A 26805-nucleotide genomic window follows, 5' to 3' on the forward strand; every position below is an offset into this window, starting at 1 on the left:
ACAGAAGGCATGGGTGAATATCGTAAATAAAGGGACGGGTTCTGTCCTGGGCTACCAGCTTGAAGCCTAACGAGAAGTGTAGCTGCAAGGTCTTCATTTGGCTCTAAATCTGTTGTGTAAACGCGTTACCCAGGAATATCTGCTGTAGTTCAAGGTGAGGATGGCCATGCTGGAGATACCCTCACACCCAACCCAGTGCCTCAGTGGGGACGCCTCTGGCACCACGTACCACCAAGCTGGGACTGTCCCAGCCACGGGCAGCTCCCTGGCTCCAACTGGACGTAAAACAAACGGCCACATTCCTCTAGCTGAATTCCATCTGTACAATAAGATTTTGGCTTTAGCTATATAACTAGTCTGGTTTTCTTCCACTGAATAATTCAAAGAATTAACGGATAATTTCACCACTGTCTCCACTGGTGAGTATCTCTCAGCCACTCAGGTTTAGCAGCACCCCTTGTCTCCCACCGACCTCCTCGTTTGGCAATCACAGATCTCTCACGCTCTCTGAATGCCCAAAGTGCATTAAAATTAATGTTCCCAGAAACAGGCACTCTGCTCGTGTTAGGAATTGCACAGGTGAAGAAAATCATCATGAAACAAGGCATGCCTCACTTGAAAAGTGACTTGATTTTACTTTTTCCATAGTAGGACAAAGAGAACAATGCAGGTAATGCGAACAAATAAGATCCTTTTCATTGTAAATAAGAAGATAAATGGTTTGAGTAAAGAAAATGTTCTATAAAACAATATTTAACAAATAAAATAGCTAATAATAATGATGTTTATTCTCCAGAAAACACCTATAGGAAGATGGTGTATATTTAAATAAGCATAAAGCTACAAGTGTAGTAAAAAGTCACACACAATATAGTAAGACCATGAGATAGGGCACTAAATGCACGAGCAAGGCAGTTTGCCAGTTTGTAACGTTACATATGTAGGGTCTGTTCTGAGCTTTTTAACTCAGCAAAATTGAAAGGAATCAGGTGTGTCCAGAATTGTGGCATAATAATTTTCATTTGTCTTCATGGAGAAGTGGATCTTTGCATTACACTGGCTTTTTTAAACACCTTATTCTAGAACAGGGAAGGCTGCTCACCACAGACTGTCATAATGAGCTGTAAGAAGCCATTGATGTTTTGCTGCCCTACTGTCTACCTTATGGGATGCTGGTTAGGTTAATCTTAAGTCTCCAAATTATTTTCCTATCTTACAGATTTCTTTTCATGATTAACGATAATGTTATGTGCTGAGCTGTAAATTTATTCTGCCAAAGAACTTTAAAAGTTATTTGTTAGAAGTATTTTTTTAAGTGTTTTCTGTACCCATGTTAGCTTTTGTCTTTTAGAGAAAGTTTGATGTATTATTTTTTTCTTTTTCCCTCGTATCCTACAGACACGTGAGCAGCTCCAAGCAGAAATACACCGATCTCAGGCTCGGATCGAAGACCTGGAGAAGGCCCTTGCTGAGCAGGGGCAGGTAATGCACACAGCAAACACCAGCCCTTTCTCCAGCCTTCGTGCTGGGGCGGGAGGGACTCTAGCAACATGCCTGGTCACGGCACTGTGTAATACTGCAGGTGCTAGCGAGGGTTTCTGTGTGTAGAATAATTAATTTCTAATGAAATGTTAGTGAAGGGAAAAGGAAGCTTTCCTTGCTAGCAGCTTTCCCTGTAGCTGCACAAGATTTTACTTTCTTACAAGGAGAAAAGCAGGTGTTAAATTGGAAAGTGGTTAAACAAGTCAAGGGAAGGAGGAATTGCACAGCACAGGCTGTGTCTTTTCAGCACAAGCAAAGTGGTTCTCATCATGTGAAAAACTTTTCTGGGAATGCTTTCTTTAAATCCAGAGTGAATTTGTGTCTAAGGGCTGTCTGAAGTGTCCAGTTCAGCTGTTTGTGGAGCCTGTCCGTGCAATGGCATGTCAAACCAGCTCAGTCACTCTTTCAAAAAGGATTAATTTGAAATACAACTGAATAATCTATGAAACTGCACTCTAGGAAATTTAGTCTGGATGATTAACATGAAGCATATCCCATTCAGCCAAACCTCTACTGAGCTCTGCCTCTTTCATGCCATCAGGCATTATTAAGATGTCTCGTTTTCGCTTTGATGTGCTAAGGCTTACACTTGTGTAATTTTAATTTCTGAATTCACTGCAAGGGCTCTGCTCTTGCATGACTGGCTCATTCAAGGCTGGCTCAGTAGTCTGTCACTACCAAAAAAAAACCCCAAAAAACCCAGAAACATAAAATGTTTTTATAAAACCTTAAAGTAACACTAAACCATTTGATCATTACCTTTCCAGCTTAACCTCTTATTGCTAACCTTACTGATAACTGATGTTCTGGGGTTTGTGGCTTTTATACATCCATCAAACTAAGAAATTAGTTTCAAAATAAGATTTATTTTGCCTAGTGTTTAGAAATATGTAATTTATATTCAGTATAATTGAAATTTAATAGTAACTGCACAGCTAGAAATATCCCTTTTAATGCAAACCAGTCTTTTATCTGAAAGCATTTTTTTAATCATTGGAGTGTTTCTTTTCCATTTGTATGCTACAGACTGTTAAAATAAGGTGGAAAGGGTGAGCTTTCATGTCATAGGAAATAACGGAATTACAATTCCATATGCAATATGAAATTATAGAGTGCAGTTTCATAGATTACTCAATTGTCCCTCTTCTCTAGATGTGTGATTTGATGAAATACTTGCTACTGTCTTTGTGCTAAACGTTGCCAGCTTCACCTACAATATTGGTCATTTCTTTTTCAAGGACATGAAGTGGATTGAGGAGAAGCAAGCACTGTATAGAAGAAATCAAGAACTGGTAGAAAAGGTGTTCAATGTTTCTATTTGTATTATTCAAATACTATTTGTAGTTTAAGGAATGCAGAAGGTGAAATACTTTAATCTGTATCACACAGATCTAATGGAAATAGTTCACGTATAATAACAAGATCCTTATAAACCTGCCAGAAAAAGTGGTGTTCCACTTTTTTTCCACCATGGTGGTTTCCCTACTGCCCCATAAAATTTCCCAGTGTGAGGTTGCATGAGGACATGAGGAGGGTCTGACCTACGAGGAACGGCTGAGGGAGCTGGGGGTGTTTAGCCTGGAGAAGAGGAGGCTCAGAGGTGACCTTAGTGCAGTCTACAACTACCTGAAGGGAGGTTGTAGCGCAGTGGGAGTCGGCCTCTTCTCCCAGGCAACCAGCGCTAGGACAAGAGGACACAGCCTCAAGCTTGGCCAGGGGAGGTTCAGGTTGGACATTAGGAAGCATTTCTTCTGAGCAAGGGTCATTAGCCATTGGAAGGGGCTGCCCAGGGAGGTGGTGGAGTCACCATCTCTGGAGGGGTTTAAGAAAAGGTTGGACATGGCACTTAGTGCCCTGGTCTAGTTGCCATGGTGGTGTCAGGGCAATGGTTGGACTCGATGAGCCCAGAGGTCTCTCCCAACCTGGTTGATTCTGTGATTCTGTGACATGGTTGTGGGCAAAAGCCCCACGTTCTTCCCTTGGCACTGGTGCTGTGGTCCCCTCTCGTGCTGACCCCAGGGGCTGGCCTCAGACCCCCCATGCTCGCGCTGACCCCGGCGTTTCCCCAGCACGGTCGACGCGCGGTGGATCTCCAGTGACACTCCACAAGCAGCACTGACATGTATTGTTTTATTTTTCAGATAAAACAAATGGAAGCCGAGGAAGCTCGCTTAAAACACGATGTCCAGGACGTTAAGGATCAAAACGAGCTCCTGGAGTTCAGGATCTTGGAGCTTGAAGTGAGCACGTGTTGCCGCCGCGGTCCTGCCCGCCTGCCCTGGGCTGCTGAGCCATGGCCAGGGGCACCGCGGCGCTGGGAACTCACCCATGTTTGCTGTACAGAGCTGCATTGCACTGAGTGAGACCGAAGGGTTTGGTACAAAGTGCTAATACACAACTGGAAACATCCAAACACACACCCAGGGATCAATACTGGCATTCTTGATAGGTTGTTCTGGCAATCTTACTACTTAAGTAATTTTAAGATCCTGACGATTGGCTCATGATGTAGATAGACATTTTACTGTACTCCATCTGTTCTGAAAATGCAAAGAGAGAAAACTAGAACAGATCATACATGGGAAAGAAAAAGAAAAAGGAATTTTTTCCCATTGCCAAAAATTGTTGTGGTGTTTCACCTCTTGCTAAACCTACAGAGAAGGAATCCCATGGCCCAGACCGCTCTGTTTATTCACTGAGCCCTCTGTTTTCTATATCATTACCTGTATAAACAAACTCTGTGTGCTCTTGGAAACTGTTTTCCAAATTCTCCAGACAGATTAACGAAGCAGCCACTTACAGGAAAAATTTAAATGCTATTTATGTTATAGCAGGTATAAGTATATAGTTTTGTTCAATTCTATTATGTAGCCAAAATAATAGGAAAGTGCCCCCTGAATGAAGCCACTCCAGCAGCATTGCTTTGTGGTGGGTCCAGAGTGGGCCCTTTTCAAACCATGTTTATCAAGCTCTTGGGGAAGATGCCGTTTGTGACATACCTCAGTGGGTAACCAAGGAATTATTGTCATTTCAGGAGAGAGAAAGACGGTCGCCTGCCATCAACTTCCATCACGGTCCTTTCACAGAGGGGAAGAGCCCTCTCCAAGTCTACTGCGAGGCAGAAGGTGTAACAGTAAGGGATTCTCGTTTCGTATTTGCCTTTCCCTAAATAAAACCACACGCTCTGTTCTGACTCCTGGTTTTCCATTTCTCTCTTGTTAGGACATAGTAGTAGCAGAGCTGATGAAAAAATTGGACATTTTAGGGGATAACGCCGTAAGTGTATGTTCCTTTAATAAATTGTGCATGCTTTGGGAAATATTTGTCCTCGTGTTAAGTTAGCAAAGCCGCCTTGGTTTGCTGCTGCACAGCCTGTCCTCCCTGGGGGCAAATACTGGGCTACGAGCTAAGCGTTTTCTGGCTGTTTAAGGTTTTGTTACTAGCCCTCTGACCAGTGCCATGTGGGATCTCGGTGTCACAACACTGCTTTGAAATTTTCAATGATTTGGAAAATATTATGAAACTTTGGTGCTTGTTTTTTTTTTTCTGGTCACTGTTCACCCATGGTTTGTTTATTTGCTCACTCTGCATTTGCTTTGCTTTTGCATTTTAGCAGCTCTGTGTTTCTATTGTGTCTAATAACCCCTAAGCCTTTGACAGTAATTAGGATATTAAACAAAAAGTGATAAATCTCATTTTTCAGCAGAGCCCCCGTGGGGGTGACCCCACCGCAGGCATCAGGCGTGCAGACAGGTCCCACCATTCCCCCAGCCCCTTGCCTGAGCCCCCCAGCTCTCCCCCATGCCTCTGTACACGCTGGTTTGGATACCAGCAAAACCACCATCCCCAGGGCCGTGGGGCAGCCTGGAAGTACCTCTTGTCCACCTCTCCGCTCAGACCAGTTGGGTCATCGTATCTCCACCGTCCCCAGTCTCTGATAGCTACACTCTGCTCCACAAAATCAAGCCAGGAGTTAGTGGAGGAGCTGAAACACATTGAGGCAATTCACAATCTTCAGCACTGCTGCAGTTAATGATATTCACACTGGCAGAAATGTGAAGAATCCTAAAATCTTTTGTGTGCAAAGAATAAAAAAAAAAGATACATATAAGCTTAATCACCAATGAGCTAAGACTGACCTTACTAATGTGTGGAATTAATCTAATGTGTAGAATTGCACAGATTAATGTGCCCATTAACCTGGCAGTGCCTGTGCTAATGTTGTCTCTGGTGGTGTTATTCATGTCAGGTTAGTCCCGTGTAGTGTGTTGGGACAGCATCCCAAACAGGCAACTTGGAGGCAAACAGGAACAGCAACAGTGAGAGCTTGTCTCACATTTTCTATTCCCTTTCTTTTCTTCTTGGCTTCTTTGCTTACATTAATGATCTCTAGTCTATAATGTTACTTTCTCCTGATTTATTCTTTTCCTATTACAAGTTACTCACAGATGCGACACGAGGGGGAGTTTGCAGTTCTCACCTCGGATAGCTCTAAGCTAACTGTAGACTCTTGTTATCACTTGTTTTTTTTCTTGTTTTCACATGTTTAACGTCACAGGCTCAGCCCCCGACGGCAGACTCTGCCCCGTGGGTGCACGTTGGCGTGTCTGGCTCTGAGGGAGTCTGGGAAAGCAAACCCATGTCCCGCCTGTGTGCGAGTGATCCCATCCTTTTCTGCACATTTTCTCACTTGTATTCCTGCAAAGCCCCCAGGCAGCTTCTAGCTGCTTCTCACTGAACTGCCATGAGTTAAATATTGTAAATATTTGAGTACAGCAAACCCTTGAGGTAGAAGGATTCCCTTCTCCTACTATAGATGTGGTCAGAGTAAGACCAAAGTTTGGGATGAAATGCATAACATAGCTTCACTCCTTTACCTTTTAAAAAAGCCACAAAACATGGATTGAATAGCTAACATCTTCACAAATGTGTTCCAAAATCATCACTTGGCCTCGCAAAATACAGATTGTGGATTAACTTACTGTGCATAGAATGAATTTAAGGACTTCAGACTGCACCTCTCTTCTCAATGGCACGTTGTGCTAAGCTTGGTCTTGTCTTGTGCAACTCTGTGTTTATTGCCTGTTGGGTAAAAATAGATCCAGTGTCACCTTTTTTGTGGTAGATGTCAGAATTTTGGTGGAATTAACTATATGTATGATAAGAATTCAGCATGAACAGTTGCAATTGTTTTTACAACAATGTTGCATTACAGTACTAATTTTCTTTGCCTTAGTTTATTGTTCCTTGAACATATTTAATTTCATATTTATTTAATACAGCAGTGGCCCAAGTAGTGGATTAATAACAAGACACTGGGATTTGTTGTAATTATATTCTGCTTTTGGTGCAGAATCTGACCAATGAAGAGCAAGTAGTTGTCATACAAGCAAGGACGGTTCTCACGTTGGCTGAAAAGGTAAGAACAACTGCCTCACTCATCAGTGAAGGCGTGTCATGAAAGCACCTGACCCTCTCAGAGTAGCTCACTTGAAGGCACTGGTGATGTCAATGATAGTTTCATCACAAAATGCCATGATTCTTTACATGGAATTACACTTACACTAGTTTTTGTCAAAGTAAAGGTAACATTCAGGCAATACAGACAGACATCGCTTATTTTAAAAAGTTAATTAGCAAAATGATGATGTCAGAAGGTAAATGGCTAGGCTTTGAAATAATGCTTTTTTCCATCACCAATATATATAGAAGAAAAAATGTAATATAGTTAATTTTTCCTCTTTTACTTAGTGAATTTAAGTCAGTACTTGCAGCGTGTGCTGACACAGCCTAAAGCCCTAGTGGGCTGCCTCTGCTCTTCAGGCTTACGCGCCTGCTCTCTGTTTTTGTGCACAGTGGCTCCAGCAGATCGAGGTGACGGAGTCTGCGCTGCAGCAGAAGATGCTGGATCTCGAGAATGAAAAGGTACGGAGGGACGAGGGGCAGGGACCGGCGGGAGAGGCAGCAGGACGAGCCGTCACGTTGGGGCACTGACTGCCTCTTCCTTGCGTCCCCAGGAGCTGTTCAGCAAGCAAAAGGGCTACCTGGACGATGAGCTCGACTTCAGGAAACAGTCCTTGGACCAAGCTCACAAGGTGAGGAAAATCAGCCTGAATATTGACCCCTTGGTCAACTGACCTTGTGTGATCTGTGTAGTCTGTTCTCTAGAGAAAAACTCTCTGCTTTGGACAGTCCAGCTCGTGGGGTGGCCCGAGGACTAAATAGGCTGAATTTTAAACAAATCCTCTGTACCCTGTGCTAACAACGAGTTCCTTGTGGATAGAGTTCCTTGTGTTTGAGTGGTCCTTGCAGAACTAGGACACAAGTGTTAAATTATTAAACGTAAGTTTTAATTTAGCAGAGATTTCAGCAAACGGCTGATAAGAAAATGGTGTTTTCAGTAACTTCGCTTTTCCTTCCAAAATAGAGATTTAGTCTAGACATTTCCTTAGATCTTAGATTACAGCCTCTGCAACCAAAACAGCTGGAGGTATTATGTGATTCTGTAGATTTGAAATGAAACTGCTTTTAGGTCAGGTTCATCATTAGCTGATCCTAAGCCATTTCAACCATCTCTTCAGTCATCAGCTGTCTTGTTTCCTTCAGTTAGAGAAAAGTTCAGTGTATTCTCATGAAAGTCATAAATGCACAAATTTTTGTATTAATTTATTCCTTCAGTTCCATTTAAATCTTGAGTACAGTTACACTTTCTGAGGAGCGATGAGTGTTTATGCCTTTTTCCAGGTGCCTGTTACCTATTTGTGTCTCAAACCATTTGGGGGAGCTGTTACTCAGGACACTTTCTGTCCTGTAAGGCTGACTTTTAAGACTGGTTTTGCCAAATGCTGAGCTATATCTGGAGCCAATGTCTATGCACAGTGGAAACCCTGGGAAGTACACAAGCCCCTCCTGAACGTGTCGCAGCCCGTGCAGAAGGAGCTGGGGGTTATTCGCATTTTCTTGTTTCAGGTGGCAAATCTCTTTTGGTTTGTATAATTTGTTTCACTTCCATGTTTCCTTTGTGCCCCTCGAGAAGAGGAGCCACTAATCTTCCCCCGCACACTGCAGCCAACAAGATTACCAGCTGTAGCCGCTAAGCTTTTTGCACGGTTTTCACTCCCTCCGGTTGCTGGCAGGGGATTTTGCTCCGAGAAGCACTTGGCTCACGCAGAGACTCCTGACTCTGCTGCTGCTCTAGAGACTGTGAATTTCCCAGCACTCTACTTTCATCACAAGTCAATAAAATCAGAGAGGGATAATGGTTGGGGAGGTTCAGGTTGGACATGAGGAAGCATTTCTTCTCAGCAAGGGTCATTAGCCATTGGAAGGGGCTGCCCAGGGAGGTGGTGGAGTCACCATCTCTGGAGGGGTTTAAGAAAAGCCTGGACATGGCACTTAGTGCCCTGGTCTAGTTGCCATGGTGGTGTCAGGGCAATGGTTGGACTCGATGAGCCCAGAGGGCTCTTCCAACCTCCTTGATTCTGTTGTATAATCGAGGTTTAGGGTCCAACAGAAATCCGTGTTTCAAATAACAGTTATGTTGAGACCGTCATGATTAGCAAGGATGCTGGCGTGGTTTTTCAAAGTGAAAGCACAATCTTCTTCTGAGATCTGATCTGATCTCCTCCATAGAGTTACCACGGTTGCTGGCTTTCACTTATCATCAGTATCTGTAACTCCTGCCATGATGTTGTTATTCTTGTAAATCACCAACAGCATTGAATTGAGCTGAATTATCACAACAGACATCTATGGCATTTTCAAACATCCCCTCTAGAGGTTCAAACCACACTATTGCAGCAGTCCTGTTCTCCTGCAGCCATGGAGAGCTCTGCAAGACCCCACCACCTTTGGAGAAGGTGTGCTAAGGTGCCATCGATTGCTGCTTTGTCTCTTGCTCTATATCAAACTTCCTGAAAAAGATTTTGTTTTGGTTTTGGCTTGCACAAAGGAATAGCATTCATCTTGGACTTCGAAGCAGAAGACATTGTCTGTCAAGGTCATCTGCCCTGGAGGGTACCAGGCTCAGTTTCCAGTTGCCAGTCCGTTTCCTACACACCTCTATATCTCAGTAAATCTGGAGGGTGCATCCATCAGTGTGCAAGAGATATTTTCTGAGGCAGTTTAGTAAAGGCTCTGCAGCCTGAGGCTGCAGGAACAGAGCCCAGCTACCAGATATGTTTTTCTTGAGCATAAAGCCTCTTGGAGCTGGCAGCCTTCACACGAGGCATTGTAAGCTAGTTGGTACGAAGTGCTGTAAGCACACAACAGGGATTCATTCCTTTCTGGCAGGAGTATGAGCTGGTGCTGTATCCTCTGCTGCTGCTGACAGAATAGCAGCAAAAGGTTAACTGAGAGACTGAACATTACATTTAAAAAATATCTGTAACTCACAACACGAGTCTCTTATGAATCCCTTTTCCTTCTCCTTCTCCTTTTCCTTTTTCTTCTCCTTCTCCCTTTCCTTCTCCCTTTCCTTCTCCCTTTCCTTCTCCCTTTCCCTCTCCCTTTCCCTCTCCCTTTCCCTCTCCCTTTCCCTCTCCCTTTCCCTCTCCCTTTCCCTCTCCCTTTCCCTCTCCCTTTCCCTCTCCCTTTCCCTCTCCCTTTCCCTCTCCCTTTCCCTCTCCCTTTCCCTCTCCTTCTCCCTCTCCTTCTCCCTCTCCTTCTCCCTCTCCTTCTCCCTCTCCTTCTTCCTTCTCCTCCTTCCCCTCTCCCCCCTCTCCCCCCTCTCCCCCTTCTCTCTCTCCCCTCTCTCGTCCTTCTCCCTCTCTCTCCCCCTTCTCCTCCTCGTCCTTCTCCCTCTCTCTCTCCTTTTCTTCTCCTCCTTTTCTCCAGAAAGGAGAAGCTGACACCCACACACTTCTCAAGAGGCACGCTGGGCTGGGCCCGGGGGCTGTCCCAGTCCCAGTGCTGCTCAGAGCCCCGCAGCACAAAAGCAGCCTGAGGTGGTTTCCCCCTGGGCTGGGGTTTCTGCACTGTCCTGTGCGGGAGGCTCAGCACACAACCCCTCCGCTGCTCCTGTTACCTCACCAGGGTGGGACTTTCAGTTCCTCACAAAATCCTCACCCGACCAGAGCCAAGGCCAAGCTGACAGCCTTATATTGTTTTTGATTAGCAAATTCTGGAATTAGAAGCCATGCTCTATGATGCCCTGCAGCAAGAAGCTGGAGCCAAAATTTCCGAACTTCTTTCAGAAGAGGAGAAAGAGAAGCTGAAGAGCGCCGTAGAGCAATGGAAGCGGCAGGTCATGAGCGAGCTCCGGGAGAGGGACGCCCAAATCCTGCGGGAGAGGATGGAGCTCATCCAACACGCCCAGCAGGTAGGCACTGGTGCCTGGGCATGGCGAGATGTGGGGTGGGCCAGTCCCTCAGACCGAAATGTAATGAACTTGTGAGCACCAGCCTCTCCTCGTGGAGCTGTACCAGAGAGGGCTGGTCCTGGGGCCAGGCTCTGATTTGCCTCAGATAACCCCTGCAAAGAGGGCATTTTGATTTTGATGATTTTGTCATGCACAGTGACATTCATGGAGGACTCATCTACAGCTCCAAACCCAGTTTATTTTTTTTAGAAGCACAGCACATACAATTTATATCTCAAAAAAATAATGCGTCTTCTGGGTACATCTGTATTTGGTTGGTTAATAAATATGTTTTTATTTGAAATCTGACAGAGAATTAAAGAGCTAGAAGAAAGAATTGAAGGCCAAAAAAGACAAATAAAAGAGTTAGAGGAAAAGGTAAGGTAATGCAGATGAAACAGCTGTTGTATGTGCACATGACCATATGTTCATTTCATCTTGGCTAAGAAAACAATCTTATAAAAGTCTGTGTTTGTTAGTGCAGTGAGCTGATGTGAGAGCACTCCAGGAAACCATTTTGCATTTGCATTAATCCCTCCGAGAAGGAAAGGTTACCAGCTTCATTTGAGTCTTTCCTTCTGTTCTCCTTCAGTAAAGTCCAAAACCCAGGACTCAGCAGGGATGGGGGGTCCCTCTGCCCTGCGAAGGGGGTGATGGAGCACTGCTGGATGGCAGAGGGGTGAGGCGCTGGGGAAGGAGCCCGGGATCTTTTCTCCTCCTGTCTCCAGCATCTGCACGTGCAGCTGCACTGACTTGCCTTCCCCAGAGGGAATGAGGAGGTTCCCTCTCCTCTCCTCTCCTCGCCTGCAGCCACAGCAGTCACCATCACCGTGGTTAATGTCATCGAGCTTTCTTTGTCCAAGCCACAACTGTTGAATTTTACCCTAAAATTACCCTCATCTGAAACCAGCCATTGCTAGTGAAATTGCCATGGGAGAACTTGTTCAGGTACAGCAGGGGCTGAGCTGCACTTTTACCTGAGAGTAATTCCAAACCTTAGTGGTGTGGGTTTGGGTTGGGGTTTTTTTTGAGGTATCAGAAGAATTCAGCAAGTTTTTTTCCTCCCCTCTTTTCCTGAGCCCTTGGCTGCGACTGGGCTGGGCTCCTCCTCAATTTGGACTCACGTCAGTCCAAGGGTTGCTGGGCTCTGGCTGAGCCCAGCCGAGCCCCAAGCCCTCGGAACTTACTTCACACTTTATATTTCTTCTCAACTGAGAGTTTTGTTGCACTCTATCTGTAACCACGTCTTGTTTCTCAGCTAAACACACTGTAAACTCTTATTCTCATTCTTCTCTTCCTTTTTTTCCTCTCCTCCCTCCCCTTTTCAGTTTTTATTTTTGTTTTTATTTTTCTCTTTAGCTTTCATTCTTTGGTCATAGTCCTTCAGGCCACACGCAAAAGGTAAGCCCTTGGGTCACCTCTGGTCTTCCCTCTTCTTCTTGTAAAGCATCAGAGGCTTCCCCTTGCTGCTCTGCTTCAGCAGGATTGGGGGGGTCTCCTGGCTGCCCCAGTTAACCCCAAAGTGGCAATCTCTAAGGCCACTGCTCCTTCTGTCTGCACAGCTGGGCTGTCTCACACACTCATAGCTGGATTAAACCCCTTGCTTTGGCTTGTCCTGTCTTCAAACTAAAAAACCAGAATGGTTTGGGAGGGGACACGTCATTTATAACTCTGTGTTTCTCCCAGCATCCTGCCTTAGGGCCCTAGACATTGCCCAGCCCTGCCTTTGTGCCCATGTAAGTGGGAGATAAAATGCCAGTCTGTGCTTCCAGAGATGGTAGAGATTACCCCATCGTGGATGGCATTGACAGTAACATTCCTTGTTAGTCATCAAAGTCAAAAGGATACAGCACAAATCCTTTTTTGTCAGTTGTACAACTCAAACAGATAGTTATAAATACAAACCTTACAGGAATTTCATGCATGCTATTTTTGCCCAGATAGACTTCTTTTTGATCCATGTTTTTATATCTTCTTCTTGTTTCAGCCTACTGAGGAAGGTAGAATTGCTTCTGCTGTTGCCAACAGGAAGACAGCACTGCTTCCAAGACAGAAAAAGAGACATTGCCCTTTCAGAACCCCCAAATATCTCTCATATTTTGCTGCTGGCCATGGAAGATGCAATCTTTCTGACCCTTTCAGACTGACACAGAACTGGGCTACGTGGAAATTCCCACCCAGGAGGCGTCTGCACCACCGAAACCTCTGACTGAGCGTTTTGAAAAGCTAGAACTAAGCTGACAAAAGAAAGCCAAAAACCCCCTCCTTCTCCTACAGCCACAGGCTCCTTCCCAGAGTCCTGGCTCTGCTGCTTGCAAGAGCTCTCAGCTGTACGAAAGGAGCAGCATATACTAATTCAGATAAACTGAATATATTTTGGTTCCCTGCTAAGCAGGTAGTAAATTGCTTCTCTGTAGAAGTGACCGTGTCCTGTTTTATATGTCACGCATTGATATTTGTTATTCACATTTATTTAAAAGTCTATCTTGAGAGGAGATTTTGGGAACAGTTCCAGAGCAGTCACTCACGAAAACACAAATGGGAATGAAAATGAAGTGGTTTCTTCCAACGTATTTTGTCATAACACAGGGTATGTCTAGTGGTTGTTGGGTATCCTGCAAGCCCAGTTTTAGGGAAAAACGTGAAGCTGTGTTTGAACCCTTCAAGAAATCGAGTTGTGATTTTTGGGGGAGTGTGCAGTAGACCACGGCCCACAGCACGATGAGGAAAACGGCACGATAATTTATAATTTGCTGTCGCTGAATGATGACAAAAGACTTAACATTGTCCCAGCAAGAAAAGTTCAACTGGAAAAGAGTGAATGGAAAACCCGTTACCCCTGAGCCGCATGCTCTGGGCTGGGGGAGGCGGCAGAGGGACCACAAGATTTTATCACCTTGAGGCGAGGGAGCACAAGTACCAGAGCCCGAGCCCGGGAGGCTGGCGCAGGAGCAGGAAGGAAAGTGGATCCTCCAGAAAAACGGGTGAAGGAGGGAAAATCCAGAAGAAATCCCACAGAAATTCACCACCTGGGAACTGCAGCCGAGCACACAGACCCGGGGCTGTCGGGGAAGGCCAAGGGCAAGCTCCCAAGAGCGACGAAGGTCCCCGAGGCGCAGGGTGCGGTGGAGGAGCTGCCCGTCCCTTAGAGGCACGAGGCAGGACGAAAACCAGAGCTCCTGGCAGGTAAGGTGGACTGATCAAGTGGAAACCCATTTATTGTACGATTATATGCACTGTGTAACTTCCTTTACGTGGCTTTAGTCTCTCTTGCTCAGGTTAGAACGCTTCTGAAACACAGAGAAAATGTAAAAGTTACCAAAGTCTTTACGTAAACATGATTTATTTATCTCTGGTTTACTTTAGTAATTCAGGTGTTGATTTTCAGTGTGATATAATCACAAATGCTAACTTTATGTTTTTAGATCAGTGGTCACTCTTAAAAAATTACTAGGGATGTCATGAAATACACTCTCAAATTTGTATGCACAGCAAGCAATCGTGCTACTTTTAAAAAATATATATTTTAAATGCAGTAGATGGAAATAGTTTTTGGATTGAAAAAACAAATAGTATTCAGAAAAGTATTTTAATTCACAACTTCACTTTTTTCTGATTTATGCTGGTAATGGGTTACTTGGCTGGTAAACATGGTGGGCACAGCAGCAGCGGTCACCCTAGCACTGTCTGAAACTGCCTTTTTTTAAGAATATTGAGGAATACAGGAATGTTAGATGGGGCACGAGAACCTGGCTAGGCAGCGGGCGAGAAACCACTGCTACCACAGCCTGGGGGGGTCCGTCATGCCCAGGAGGACCAGTGCTTGCTGGACTCTGTTATCCCTCCCAAAATGATGGAAAATACTCAAATCTCAAAAAAATAACACCCTGGTGTAGAATTCAGCCGCTCCTGTGGATGCTGCTCAGGATAACTCAGCCAGCAGGCAAATGGAGCACTTAGAGCATTGCTGGGAGGCTGTTGTTCTCTGTGGGTTTGTTGGGGCTGTCCCAGTACTTGTACAGAACTTCTTGTACCTCTCAGGGCTGATCCTGCTCACAGGGCTTGTTTCTGCTCCGAAGGAGGAATTGTCTCTCTATGCTTCATCCCATCAGTTTTCTTTTTTTTTTCTTTTTTTTTTTTTTCCCCAAATACTTTTCCTAAGCAGAACGTCTATCAAATCTGAGTTTGGACATCTCAGATCTGAAGGTGTTTGCCTGCAGGTTGTGGATTTGCTGCTCTAGGTACAATTACTGCTTTTCAAAGCAATCAGACACAGGGTGTCTACGTACAGAGGGATGCACGTGAGAAGTCTTAGAAATTTTGTCCTACATGGTGCTCGCTGAGGTAATCTGTGCTCAGGGTTAGATTTGACCAGTTAAACTAAGAGAAATTTTCCTTGGTGTTAGCTTTTACATTCAAAGAAGGGCTTGAGCATCCCAAAATTTGTAGTCTTTTTCCCAATTAGCTTATTTTAATAATAATTTAAAAATTATTATAGCTCTATTTGATAGTTGTTTATTCAAAAGAAATAATGTCTGATAAAAAGGAGTAGCATTTTTAAAGAATTCTCCTGGAAACTGTAACATTCCTGTTCCATCACAAAAACCTGCTGTTTCTTCTCTTTACATCAGACATAGAAGCAGGTCCTGCTGCAGGGGCCATTCACTGATAAACGCAGTAATTAGTGTCTCCTTTTTGAAATATGCAAATGAAGGTGTGTTAGGCTCTAAGCTAAAGCAAACGCACATTTTCCTGAAAACTTGGACCTAAATGCACCTGGCTTTCTGCTGCTGTGGGTTATGGCTAGAAAAACATACAGTTCTGGTTCTCTGTAGTGGGTTGAAGCACATATAGACGTCTCGGGGTGGGGGGGGGTCCAAAAAAAGGAGACACGACTTGCTGAAGCCCAGGTTTCCGTAAGCACAACCTGCTGGTGATAAGAGGATAGTACTGTAATTACAGTCTTATTTTTTTAATCTTAATTAAAACATTGAAAATATTAATATTAAAAGCAGGTTATTTACAAGTTTTCAGTGGTAGAAGGACGGAGAGAAGACCTCAGTCCAAAAGATGATTGCCATGTTTAATTGGCGCCTGCGGAGCAGCACGTTCTCCAGGACCTGGGGAGATCCCCCAGCGCTGTCAGGGATGTTGACCAGCAGCAGACCAGCTTTGGGCTCATCATGGACAACAAGTTCAGACAGTAACCCACATATTTTCAGATCCTCTAGCCCTTGTGTTTCTTACATCAGTACAAACTCTTTTTAGAAGCAGCCTTAATGTTTTTAAGAAAGAATACACAGCATATTTCCGACTGCAGGCAGCAATTAGAAATACTGATTTCAAATGTGGAGAATTTGATCTTTTATTTATCTGTGGACAGTACGTGTGAGTGGGCACCGCAGTAGGGCGGGTGGCATTCCTCCCGGCAAACACCTACAGAGCCCTCACACGGGTCACCTTCTTCTACACCAGCGCTGGATCTGTCCACGTGAACCTGTTTGGTTTGTAGATAATTATTTTTCTTTAAATTCCTTTATGCGTTGATCCCATCACCAACTTGCTCTTTCCTCGGTGCGCTGTAGTTGTCAGAGGAGGTTGGGTTTCTTTAAGGTCAGCAGCACATTTCTCCAGGAATGATCCACAGGGGAGACAATAAGTTACTGGAGCTTAAATCTTCCTGTAACGTTCTCTCAGCTGCCTTCTGTGTGTATGTATCTATTCATGCATTTTGAGAGGGATTGTAAATGGCTTTCTTCACAGGGGTACGGAGAGAAGGCTAATGAGCTACATGATGAGAATACTAATTAGCAAGTCTTTGCTGTGCAGGATGACCCAAAACATCTTTGTTTAAAGTGACCTGTGTAGGGGAAATTCAAGCTGTCAAGAAGACTCCAGTTGGGCAAAGGGCATTCCCAGGAAGGTGCAGAGGAATTGACTCCAAGGCTGCTCATTTTTACTGCGATGTAAATCTTGTGTAACCTCCTTGATCTCAGTAAAGAGCAGAATTTGGCTTAGTAACAATAAAGTGATTTCTGGCAGATTAATAATCGTCAGTTTATACCAAAGCGTAGGGTGTCTCGTTGCACAGTATTTCTGCTTTAGTGTTTCAGGGCTTGTTACCAACTGCAGTGCACAGAACTGACAATGTCAGTCTGAATTTACAGACGAGAGGAGGTGGAGGTCCTCGGGCAGGAGTGACGGCATCGCTGGTGCTCAAGGAGAGCTTCAGCGCAGGGCAGCTTTGAGGCGCACCTGGGAAAGCTCCCTGAGCACCGAGAGGGCTCACTTACAGAGGCGGCTATTTACAGTTTTACCAGCTCCCACGGGAAAACAATTTGAAGCAGAGCTGCTGAGATTTTCCTGCTAGGTAGAACATCTCGTTTGTTATGGTGTTGACTTTTCCTTGTGCTTCCTGGGCAGGGTAAGAAAGGGCAGTACCTGGGACAATTACGTTATCCTCTCTCCCATCAAGCAGCCCACATTCCTGCTTTGTTGTAGAGGTATCTGATACACAGCAGAATCCAGACGGGTGTCCTTAGATCTGTGAGAAGCAGCAAAGAGCTTTCTCGGAGTGTAAACATTTCCTGGCGTGCCCCATGGACTAGACATGCTCCACAGTGACCGTTTGCTTCACACCTGTATCCAAGAGGACACAGCCTCAAGCTTGGCCAGGGGAGGTTCAGGTTGGACATTAGGAAGCATTTCTTCTCAGCAAGGGTCATTAGCCATTGGAAGGGGCTGCCCAGGGAGGTGGTGGAGTCACCATCTCTGGAGGGGTTTAAGAAAAGCCTGGCCATGGCACTTAGTGCCCTGGTCTAGTTGCCATGGTGGTGTCAGGGCAATGGTTGGACTCGATGATCCCAGAGGGCTCTTCCAACCTGGTTGATTCTGGGATTCTGTATCAGCAATGTAGGGTTTTTGCTGGGGAAAAAAAATAAATCAGTGATTATAATCAAAGATACATTCAGCATAACTCAGTATGGAACTGAGATCTGCGTTGTAAAAGCCTGGTCCACGGAGCTGTTCTTGAAGATAATCATTCATTTAATCATTTTCCAAAGTACTCCCAGGCATAGCACCTTCAGTTGTCATTGTCTGAAGTGTTCTTCTCCTTAATTTTATTCTTGCTGAGTTCTTGTAAATAACAAGGACACAGATTGTTATAGTGTACCAAACTCAGTATTAGCCTGAAGAATTAATTAGCTGGGAAATCTGTTGTAAATTGAACTTTTTTTAAAAAAATACATTATATTTGTAAATTAATGTGTTCGTGTACACACACCCCCTGACATATATATACAAATACATTTATATATGCATAGTATTAATCTGTAAGTCAAAGCCTTTGGGGAAGTTATTATGGTGATATGTAATAGCAAAGGAAGAAAAAACATGCATTCTTGAGCATAGTGTAGCACCCATTAGCAGGAACCTTCTCTTGGTTCCTGTCAGAGACCTCATCCTTTCCTTCTGACAGAGAGCCGAGACGCACAACAGAACACTTAAATATTGTCTGGAGAAGAAAATTTTAAGAGTAAATGCAAATTAGATTAAACTTAATTTTTTCTGACTAGTTCGCAGTGCTGTTAGGCACAAGTTTTTGTGAATTCATGCTCTTTATTCACAAAGATTTCACAGAATAGGCCTGAAAAAGTGGTACAACTGTTGGATAGTATCGTATCACGGATGTTTTGTATCCCTACCAGTGCTGTTATAACGTGCGTATATGGAAGCATAAAAACATATTGTGAAGGTTTTGTTTTGAGGTGGATTGGAGTCACAATTCTGAAGTTTTTTGGTTAGATGATTAGGTGAGAATAATGAATATTTGACTGACTATTTAGCATTATTAGCTATTAGGATGCTGTATTATCGAGTCTTAAACTTGGGTTTAAGGGTGCTGCTGTTTCCTCCATAAAACCCTCCCGTTTATAGGGTTTGTTACTGTGCTCCACTAAAATCTAAGAGAATTCTTCTGCTGAATGCAGGAGCAGGGTGTCTCCGGACACCTCTTGCTGCTCCACAGCGGCACAAACGTGAGGCTTCCCCTGCGTGTGTTGTGTCCCGTGTGCGTTGTTGTGGCCAGCCCCCGACCCACCTGCCACCCGCCCCCCATCCTGCACAGCTGATGTGTCTGCGCTTCTGCGTCGTTGGAAATCCCAGATAAACCTCCCCTGGGAAAGGAGAACGTGGCCGAGAAACTAAGACCTGTAACGGCCTCAAGCAGATCTGTAGAGGCAGCTGTAGGAAATTTTGTTGTGTCAAGGGCTTTCTCTGCAGACACATTGCCCCAATGGCCAGTTTCCTTCTTGTTATAACCAGGAACACACCCCAGGGGTACAACAAATTGATGAAATGAGTGTCAGAACGGCTGTCAAGGAGATACCAGCATGCATTAGCAATGCTGTGATGGTCACGAAGGCAAGAGGGCTGTGAAATATTCACAGAATCACAGAATCAATGAGGTTGGAAGAGCCCTCTGGGATCATCGAGTCCAACCATTGCCCTGACACCACCATGGCAACTAGACCAGGGCCATGTCCAGTCTTTCCTTAAACCCCTCCAGAGATGGTGACTCCACCACCTCCCTGGGCAGCCCCTTCCAATGGCTAATGACCCTTGCTGAGAAGAAATGCTTCCTGATGTCCAGCCTGAACCTCCCCTGGCCAAGCTTGAGGCTGTGTCCTCTTGTCCTATCGCTGGTTGCCTGGGAGAAGAGGCCGACTCCCACTGCGCTACAACCTCCCTTCAGGTAGTTGTAGACTGCACTAAGGTCACCTCTGAGCCGCCTCTTCTCAAAGCAACCCATGTCAACCTACGCTGATTGTACCAAGAGAGGGGATGTAGAATCCTGAAGGCTGTAAATCCATAATTTAACAGATTTCTGAGCGTTAATTGTAGCTATGTCTCCCAAGCACTGCCGTGAAGAGGTCCTCTAGGAAAGACAGCCACGTTCCAGCCAGACGAAGCAGCTGCCTTCAACCCGGAGAGCCCCGGGGCTCCTCGCCAGGGCTGAGATGGGGGCTGACGTCTGGCCCTGGCCTCTCGCCCTTGGGCTGCCTTTGCCCCGGGAGCAGCCCGAGCCCTGGCCGGGGTGTCAGCCTGCATTTGCTGTGCTAGCTCTGCATTTATGGCTTCACTAGTTCCCCACCGCCTTGAAACCCTCCCTGTGCAAATTGTTATTTACTCGTAGGCGTCTCCAGCCAGGGCAGCAGACGGATGCACGAGCTGCGTAAGGGAATCCAGCCATGAACTTCCTCCTTATATATAACAAATAGAGATTTCTCTAAGGGTTAAGCGTTAAGAAAGTTTTTAAAATCCACATTATTGCAAATATAGAAGACAAATATTTGAAATTATTTTCTTTAGTTGGAAAACAAATTGATGCTATTTATGTTTTCTGGGTACGTAACAAATAGTGATATTATCTAACATTTTCTATATAGCACAACGTGTAAATATATGTTATAGCTATCATACCATAGTTTCCAACACCATAATGACTGGCTTCTAAGAGGTTTGTCTTTTTAAAAAGCATCCTAACATCATTTACCAAAAGTGTACGTAAACGTACTACAAATTGACTCGTAAGCACCATATGCTGCAAAATTTTAAAAAATTGAGCTTGTTGATTATGAATTTTGCTGTTACCGTCAGCTCTGTGGTCTTGAAGAGGCTTGTTTCAGCCTCTCTCACCTGGCATTTTTGAGTAACCGATCTGTGTAACTGCCTAACAGACCCACTACAACACCGTTTTCTTCACCTCAGACGTGTGCCCTCCCGTGCTGCCTCGATAATCCACACTTATCGTGGATAATTGCAAGGGTCGTATGGGCCAAGGTGGCAGCCTGCGTTTGCCCAGAGGAAATACCCCCGATGATTAGAGGATGATACCAGCAATTAACATAAACCAGGTTTCTAAAGGGCAAAACAAAGAGTTTTCAGTGCAGAATCAGCCATTATTCTGAAAGCACTGTGTGATTAAAACAGATAGATTAAACGTGACCTCTCCTGGTGCGAGTACGAGAACCAAAGCCAGGCTGTCGTGTGCTGCTTTTTGGATGGTGTAGGAGTCACCAAATAGTTTTAATTATAAATCTTCCTGTTCTCTGTTACACACTGCTTCAAAATCCAACGTGGAAAGAAAATGCTACAGATTTCTTCTATGCACATATATATATATGTGTGTGTCAAATTAATAGTATCCAGTTCGCTTCCAAAGATTTTATCCCAAATAAATCATTTGTAATGGAAGGAATCAGCTTTTAAAACCCCTGTTAGTAAGCACCACAGGACCAGCACTGCTCTGCCCTGGAGCAGCAGTTTGTGGCGTATCCGTGTCGGATTCCCAAGAAGGACAGATGGGTGAGCCCAGCCGTGCTGCGGGAGCCCCCGGCATCCCGCGCCGCGCTTCGGAAACCCAGCTGTGCCCTGCCTGGGGGGCTGTGTGTGGGATAAAATTGTGAGGAAAAGGGGAGAAATGGTTAAAAATCAGGCACCCCTCGTTAGGCACAATCTCAGCAGAGCCTGTGATGGGAGGCGGCTCCGCTGGATCTAGGTCAGGGCACAGCTCGCGTTAGGGAGGCGATGCCTGACAGCCCCAACCCGCCCTGACGGCTCCCCCCAGCCCCGGGAAGATGCTGCAAAGCTCCAGCGGGGCCCCAGGAGCAGCGTTTCAGATTCCAGTCCTATAAATATTTATGAATTGAAATGCTTTTATGGTCATGAATAGTTCTTTTGCGTAGCATATGTTCACAGGGTTTATCAACATAAACGGATAATGTCGGGTAATTTCCCTTCAGTTGGTGTATTTGTCTATTTTAAGGGGGGAAAAAAAAACATAATTTTCCAAACCAGTATGGTCAGGAACAAAATACACCATAGATGGATTTACTTGCAGAAAAGTGCTCTTAATTCTTAAGTGCCAAAATCAAGTAAAAATTAAGAATTTAGTAACAAGTGGACAGTAAAAGACTGCTGATAACTGAGATTCTTGGGGCTAGTAACTGGTACTGGTGCCTTCAAAGGTCCCTTCCAACCCACATTATTGTATGATTCTCTGACAAGCCTCTTGCACGTGGCCTTGGATGCAGCCAGCCCCGGTGCTCACCGCCGGGAGCCCCTTTTTTTTTAGCTTTAGGCAGGATGATGCTTCTGCAGAACCATCTGAATTTTTGCAGAGACTTTATTTTAGCTCAGCAGAGAATTAACCGAGGAAATGGCATGAGTGGTCTTCAACCACTCGTCTGGCAACCTACTCGAACCAAAGGGCCACTTTTTTTTTCCTATTTGAAATGGTGAAATAAACCCCCTCAATATTTCATTCTGCTCGTGATTTCTTACCCTCCTGTCTTCTACGACCTCCTCCCTCCCATGCAGTGGTTACCAATGGGTTATCTGCATGTGTAAGAAGAGGGCTGGAACATGCCATGATGTACTCGTGCACGTGGATCTAGTGGGAGAGGAAGGGGAACATGAAGAGGAAGCCTCTGGTGCGAGCCCTCAGGAAAGGCGTTGAGCTGGCGGGTGCTGGGCATGGAAGGAACCAACTCGGGTTCATCCTCCTAATCCCTGGCAGTTCGGCCCTAAGCAGAGCACCTCTGGGCTAGAAATGACTATTTCAGTCCCCAAATTCACTGTGTCTTTGGCCTTTCAGCAAGACAGCCGCCGAGGGGACCGGCTGGGGCAGCGGGCACCCCGTGTCACCTCCCGGTGACATTCACTGCGCATTGCTGGGGTGCTCAAGCGAATATTATTTCACATTTTCAGCCAATTTAAACTTGCCCTCGTGTTCCAATTGATTACTAACTCTGCTTAACGTACGCAGAGTAAGACATTGCAGTGTTAACTCAGCAAGTTGAATCCCTGCCTTTGTGTGGAGGTGCCTTTCTGTGGCTCCCTGACCGTCTCCTGCGACAGGCAGGAGCGTGCAAATGGGATTTACAGCTCAGCGTGGTGTGTCCAAACACACTCTGGCAAATCCCCTTAAGTGCTGTTTGTAAATAAATATCTCTATGTCTCTATCTTGGTGAGAGGCTGTGCACAATAACAGGCTAATGAAGGCCATCATTCCTTTTCCATGTGAAATTTTACCCATCATCTTTGATAAATGGCATTTCTGGATGGTTCTCTGTCGGTGAAGCTGCAGTTTTTCACCGGCAGTGAACGCTCAGGTGCACAAACACTAGAGCTCCATCCACTACCATTCTTTAAATCCTCCTTTTGTCCCATTTTTACAGCTTTCTGAAAGAAAAAATCCTCTTTGGCGGAAGATTGCATGGTGAGAGAATGGTAACTGTGTTCCTTTTAGAACAAGCGAACGTGAGCCCTGCAGGCAGTGCCCCAGACAGCATTTAAGCGACGTTTGGAGTGGCAGCGGACGTGATCCGCAGCGAGCGCCCAGCACCGTCCTTTGCCTTCACGGAAACGCGCTGTGACTTCCCCGCCCTGCCCGGCGCTGCCTCCCTGGCTGCTCTTCGGAGCGACAAAAACGAAGTGACATCTGTAAAATTCACTGTTATTTACTCTTGATTTCTCTGTGTCTGTTTAGGGATTGCTTATTAAAATCCTTGAGGTTTTCTCTTCCACGTGTGCTCAGCGCAGCCCTGTCTGGAGGCCAATGGGGAATGGTCAATGGGGCGTCTCTTCCTTCCTAGTCATTGCCTGAACTGAGAGATGTTGAGGTGTTGGAGCGAGTGCAGAGGAGGGCGACCAAGCTGGGGAAGGGTCTGGAGGGTCTGACCTACGAGGAACGGCTGAGGGAGCTGGGGGTGTTTAGCCTGGAGAAGAGGAGGCTCCGAGGTGACCTTAGTGCAGTCTACAACTACCTGAAGGGAGGTTGTAGTGAAGTGGGAGTCGGCCTCTTCTCCCAGGCAACTAGTGATAGGACAAGAGGACACAGCCTCAAGCTTGGCCAGGGGAGGGTCAGGTTGGACATTAGGAAGCATTTCTTCTCAGCAAGGGTCATTAGCCATTGGAAGGGGCTGCCCAGGGAGGTGGTGGAGTCACCATCTCTGGAGGGGTTTAAGAAAAGCCTGGACATGGCACTTAGTGCCCTGGTCTAGTTGCCATGGTGGTGTCAGGGCAGTGGTTGGACTCGATGAGCCCAGAGGGCTCTTCCAACCTGAGTGATTCTGTGATTCTGTGAACTGTTCTGCGCTTCGTCTGTTTGCCCTAGAAATTCCCCTTCTGCCCAACGCTGGTCTTGTAGCAAAGTGTAAGGTAGGAAATGATGAAGAACGGTCCAGGAACGGAGCAGACAAAGGGATGGGCCAGCTTGAAGGCAGTGCCCTGCCCACCTGTGGGCGCGATGTCCTTTCGTGCCGTCTCTCCTCACTTGAGGAGGTCGAATGTGGCTCCGCGGGTTATTACCTCGTCCTCTCCACGACACAACTCCTTTCTCTGTCCGTTACACCTAAAACAGAATCTTAAATCCATCATTATCATCATTGTGTTCTGAGTGTTACCTAAAAACTACTACGGGGTATTGCTAAAGAAAAATGGATAATATAATGTATGGTACAGCCTAGAGAAGACAGTACATTTAACATTTAATAAGTTATCTTTTTTTTTTGAGGAGAAAACGGCAACTGGATAAGCCTACTCCAGCTGTAGGCTTAATTGAGAGCTGCTTAACCCAACGTAGCAAACCCCATGGAAAGGAAATGGTGTAGTGCTTGGGACTAAGAACTGTGCTGGGGAGAGGATCCCAGTCCTAGTTAATCCCTGTGTTTGTTATTCTGTAGGTACCGGCACCGCTTCCAAGACTTGTGTGGTGTTTATAAAGCTATGAAGAGCATCCCTTGATACTGAAATTCTAAAAACTCTCCATCTTGTACATCAATCATCTGTTTGAAACCAGACAGTGTAAACAGCAAAGGGAGCTAAACTACAGAAATGTAAGAAAATCAGTTGTTCAGAGAAGTGTTACGTTTGTCCTGCAGTAATACGGCGTTTTAAGTCAAAGGTTGTGGGGTTTGATATCAGCACATGATTATATTATAAAAATAATGCAACAAATTCCAATTCTACCAGATGCAGACACCAATACTGGGATTACAGTGAGGAGCTACATTTTTACTTCTGCGTTTCATGCTTAAAACATTGTTAAATCCTAAATGTCCATTTTGACTTCTGCTTAAATACTTATAATAGTTTATTTACTCAGAAGAACTGCAGACTGTAGGTGAGGTGATGTGGAGGGATGTGCCACGCTGGCATCGCCCGTGCCAGGAAGGGCTGAGGATGTGGCCCCATGGCCAGGGGAGGGTGAGCTGGGAGTGGCTTGGATCCGTTTCACGGCCATTTCCTCAGGCCACACTTTTGCACGTTGTGTACACGTGTCTGGAATTTCAGTTCCGTTTATCCCATTCATTAGACTTTCTTTTTTTTTTTTTTAATTAAAAAGCTAATTGTACAGGACAGGGACATGTGTAAATAAGGGATTATGCTTATGTATATGTTAATATTTGTATGTAAAAAGATATGTACATAGGAAAGAAAAAAAAGGCTCGAAGGTTGTTTTCAGAACTGTTTCTTTCTCACGAATGCAGACAGGAAATTTACACAAACGTGCTCCTTAATTTCCACACAAGTGGTTTCACTCCATTCTCAGCCACTTTGCGTTGGGTCCCGCTGGGGTCTGTACGATGAGTTTGCACGATGAGCCCTTGGCCGTGGCACGGAGCCCTTCTGGAGCCGGTGCCACCCTTCGTCCGTGAGACGAGCTGTGCCAGATCTCATCTGCTGCCTTCTTACCTCTGGGTCCTGCGTGTCTAACAGCCCTACGCCAGGGGCTGCCAGCCACTCCAGTCACCTGTAAGCATGGTTTATAAATCCCCCCGACGTCCTTCAAGGCCACCTAACCCCGGGTGTCACCAGGTGCGTTACTGACAGACCACGGCGTGTGTGGGTGCCTGGGGTGCTCAGGACGCCCCAGCCCCACTCCTGCATCCCCGATACGGGGGGGAGCGACACGCCTGAACAGAAACCCCTCAGCGCCGCCGCTTGCTTTGCCGACAGCCGCTCCTCGGGCCTGCGCCTCTCGCTCCGGCTGTCGGGGGACTGTGGCTGTCCGCTCCCTTCAGCGTTCCCTCGAGTGCCTTACCCAGCTGGTGACAGGACTGCTGCCCTCGGGTCGAGGCCGCCTCCCTCCGCACCCCCAAGACCACCCCAGCACCCGCCAACGCGCCGCACAGACATGGATTTCCTCTAGACTCAGGAAATCACGTTGTGAATATGTGTATTAAACCCTGTACCTACTTATTGTACATTTTATAAAGAGGAACCGTTGTAAATTTATGCAAAATGTAAACCAGAGAAAACGTTTTTTTTCTCCCCAATGGCCAGTGCGCCGTGACTCGTGCTCTCTAATTAATCTCCTAACGACCATATCCTAAACACGTAACGTTTGGTTCAGTGCTGACACAGTAATTGACAGGCCTGGAGCAGGGCTGCGTTGGTCAATTACAGAATTTTACACATATTTTTGTATTGTGATTCATATGATATATATCGAGAGACTTTCTATTCATTTGTAAAATATATAAATTATTGTAAACTTTTAATAAAAAGATGTTTTAAACCTTCAGATCAGAGAAATGCTTTTGGTTCTTTCCCCAGCTTGCAAAGAGGAAGCCTTGGATTAGTTACAGTAACTTTGCTGATGTTTGGTTTATAATGCAGGAATTTTTTAACCACTTTTTCGAGTTCTACCTGAAAAATTGATTAAATCATGAACTAAAAACGCCCTGGCAAAACCCAGCAACGCCTCTTACCTCCTCCTGAGCCGGGTATTCACTTTCCTCATTTTCTCACCGCTTAATTGCCGGTGGGATCCGCCCATCCAGCACCTACCGAGGGGACCGGGAAGCCGGTGCCCGAGGTGAGATGCGGCCGTGTCC

At 45.5% G+C, this 26805-nt stretch overlaps 1 protein-coding gene across 18 annotated transcripts in view; it reads left to right on the forward strand.

The window, feature by feature from the left end:
- JAKMIP3 (Janus kinase and microtubule interacting protein 3) overlaps positions 1–12279 on the forward strand; it is a 31668-nt gene extending 19389 nt beyond the window's left edge. For 7 of the 18 annotated variants that reach the window (XM_068398045.1, XM_068398048.1, XM_068398046.1 and 4 more), the window contains 11 exons: positions 1399–1482; positions 2781–2843; positions 3684–3782; positions 4577–4675; positions 4765–4824; positions 6896–6961; positions 7399–7467; positions 7560–7637; positions 10658–10861; positions 11213–11278; positions 12229–12279. In XM_068398045.1, coding sequence (XP_068254146.1) covers positions 1399–1482; positions 2781–2843; positions 3684–3782; positions 4577–4675; positions 4765–4824; positions 6896–6961; positions 7399–7467; positions 7560–7637; positions 10658–10861; positions 11213–11278; positions 12229–12279 — 939 coding nt within the window. Of the gene's footprint in view, positions 1–1398; positions 1483–2780; positions 2844–3683; positions 3783–4576; positions 4676–4764; positions 4825–6895; positions 6974–7344; positions 7468–7559; positions 7638–10657; positions 10862–11212; positions 11279–12228 lie in introns of all 18 variants that reach the window. The other 11 variants (XM_068398042.1, XM_068398044.1, XM_068398052.1 and 8 more) reach the window with 7 other exon arrangements.
- The last annotated feature ends 14526 nt before the right edge of the window (positions 12280–26805 follow it).

This window comes from Nyctibius grandis, chromosome 4, assembly GCF_013368605.1.
Source record: "Nyctibius grandis isolate bNycGra1 chromosome 4, bNycGra1.pri, whole genome shotgun sequence".
Taxonomy (NCBI): Eukaryota; Metazoa; Chordata; class Aves; order Nyctibiiformes; family Nyctibiidae; genus Nyctibius; species Nyctibius grandis.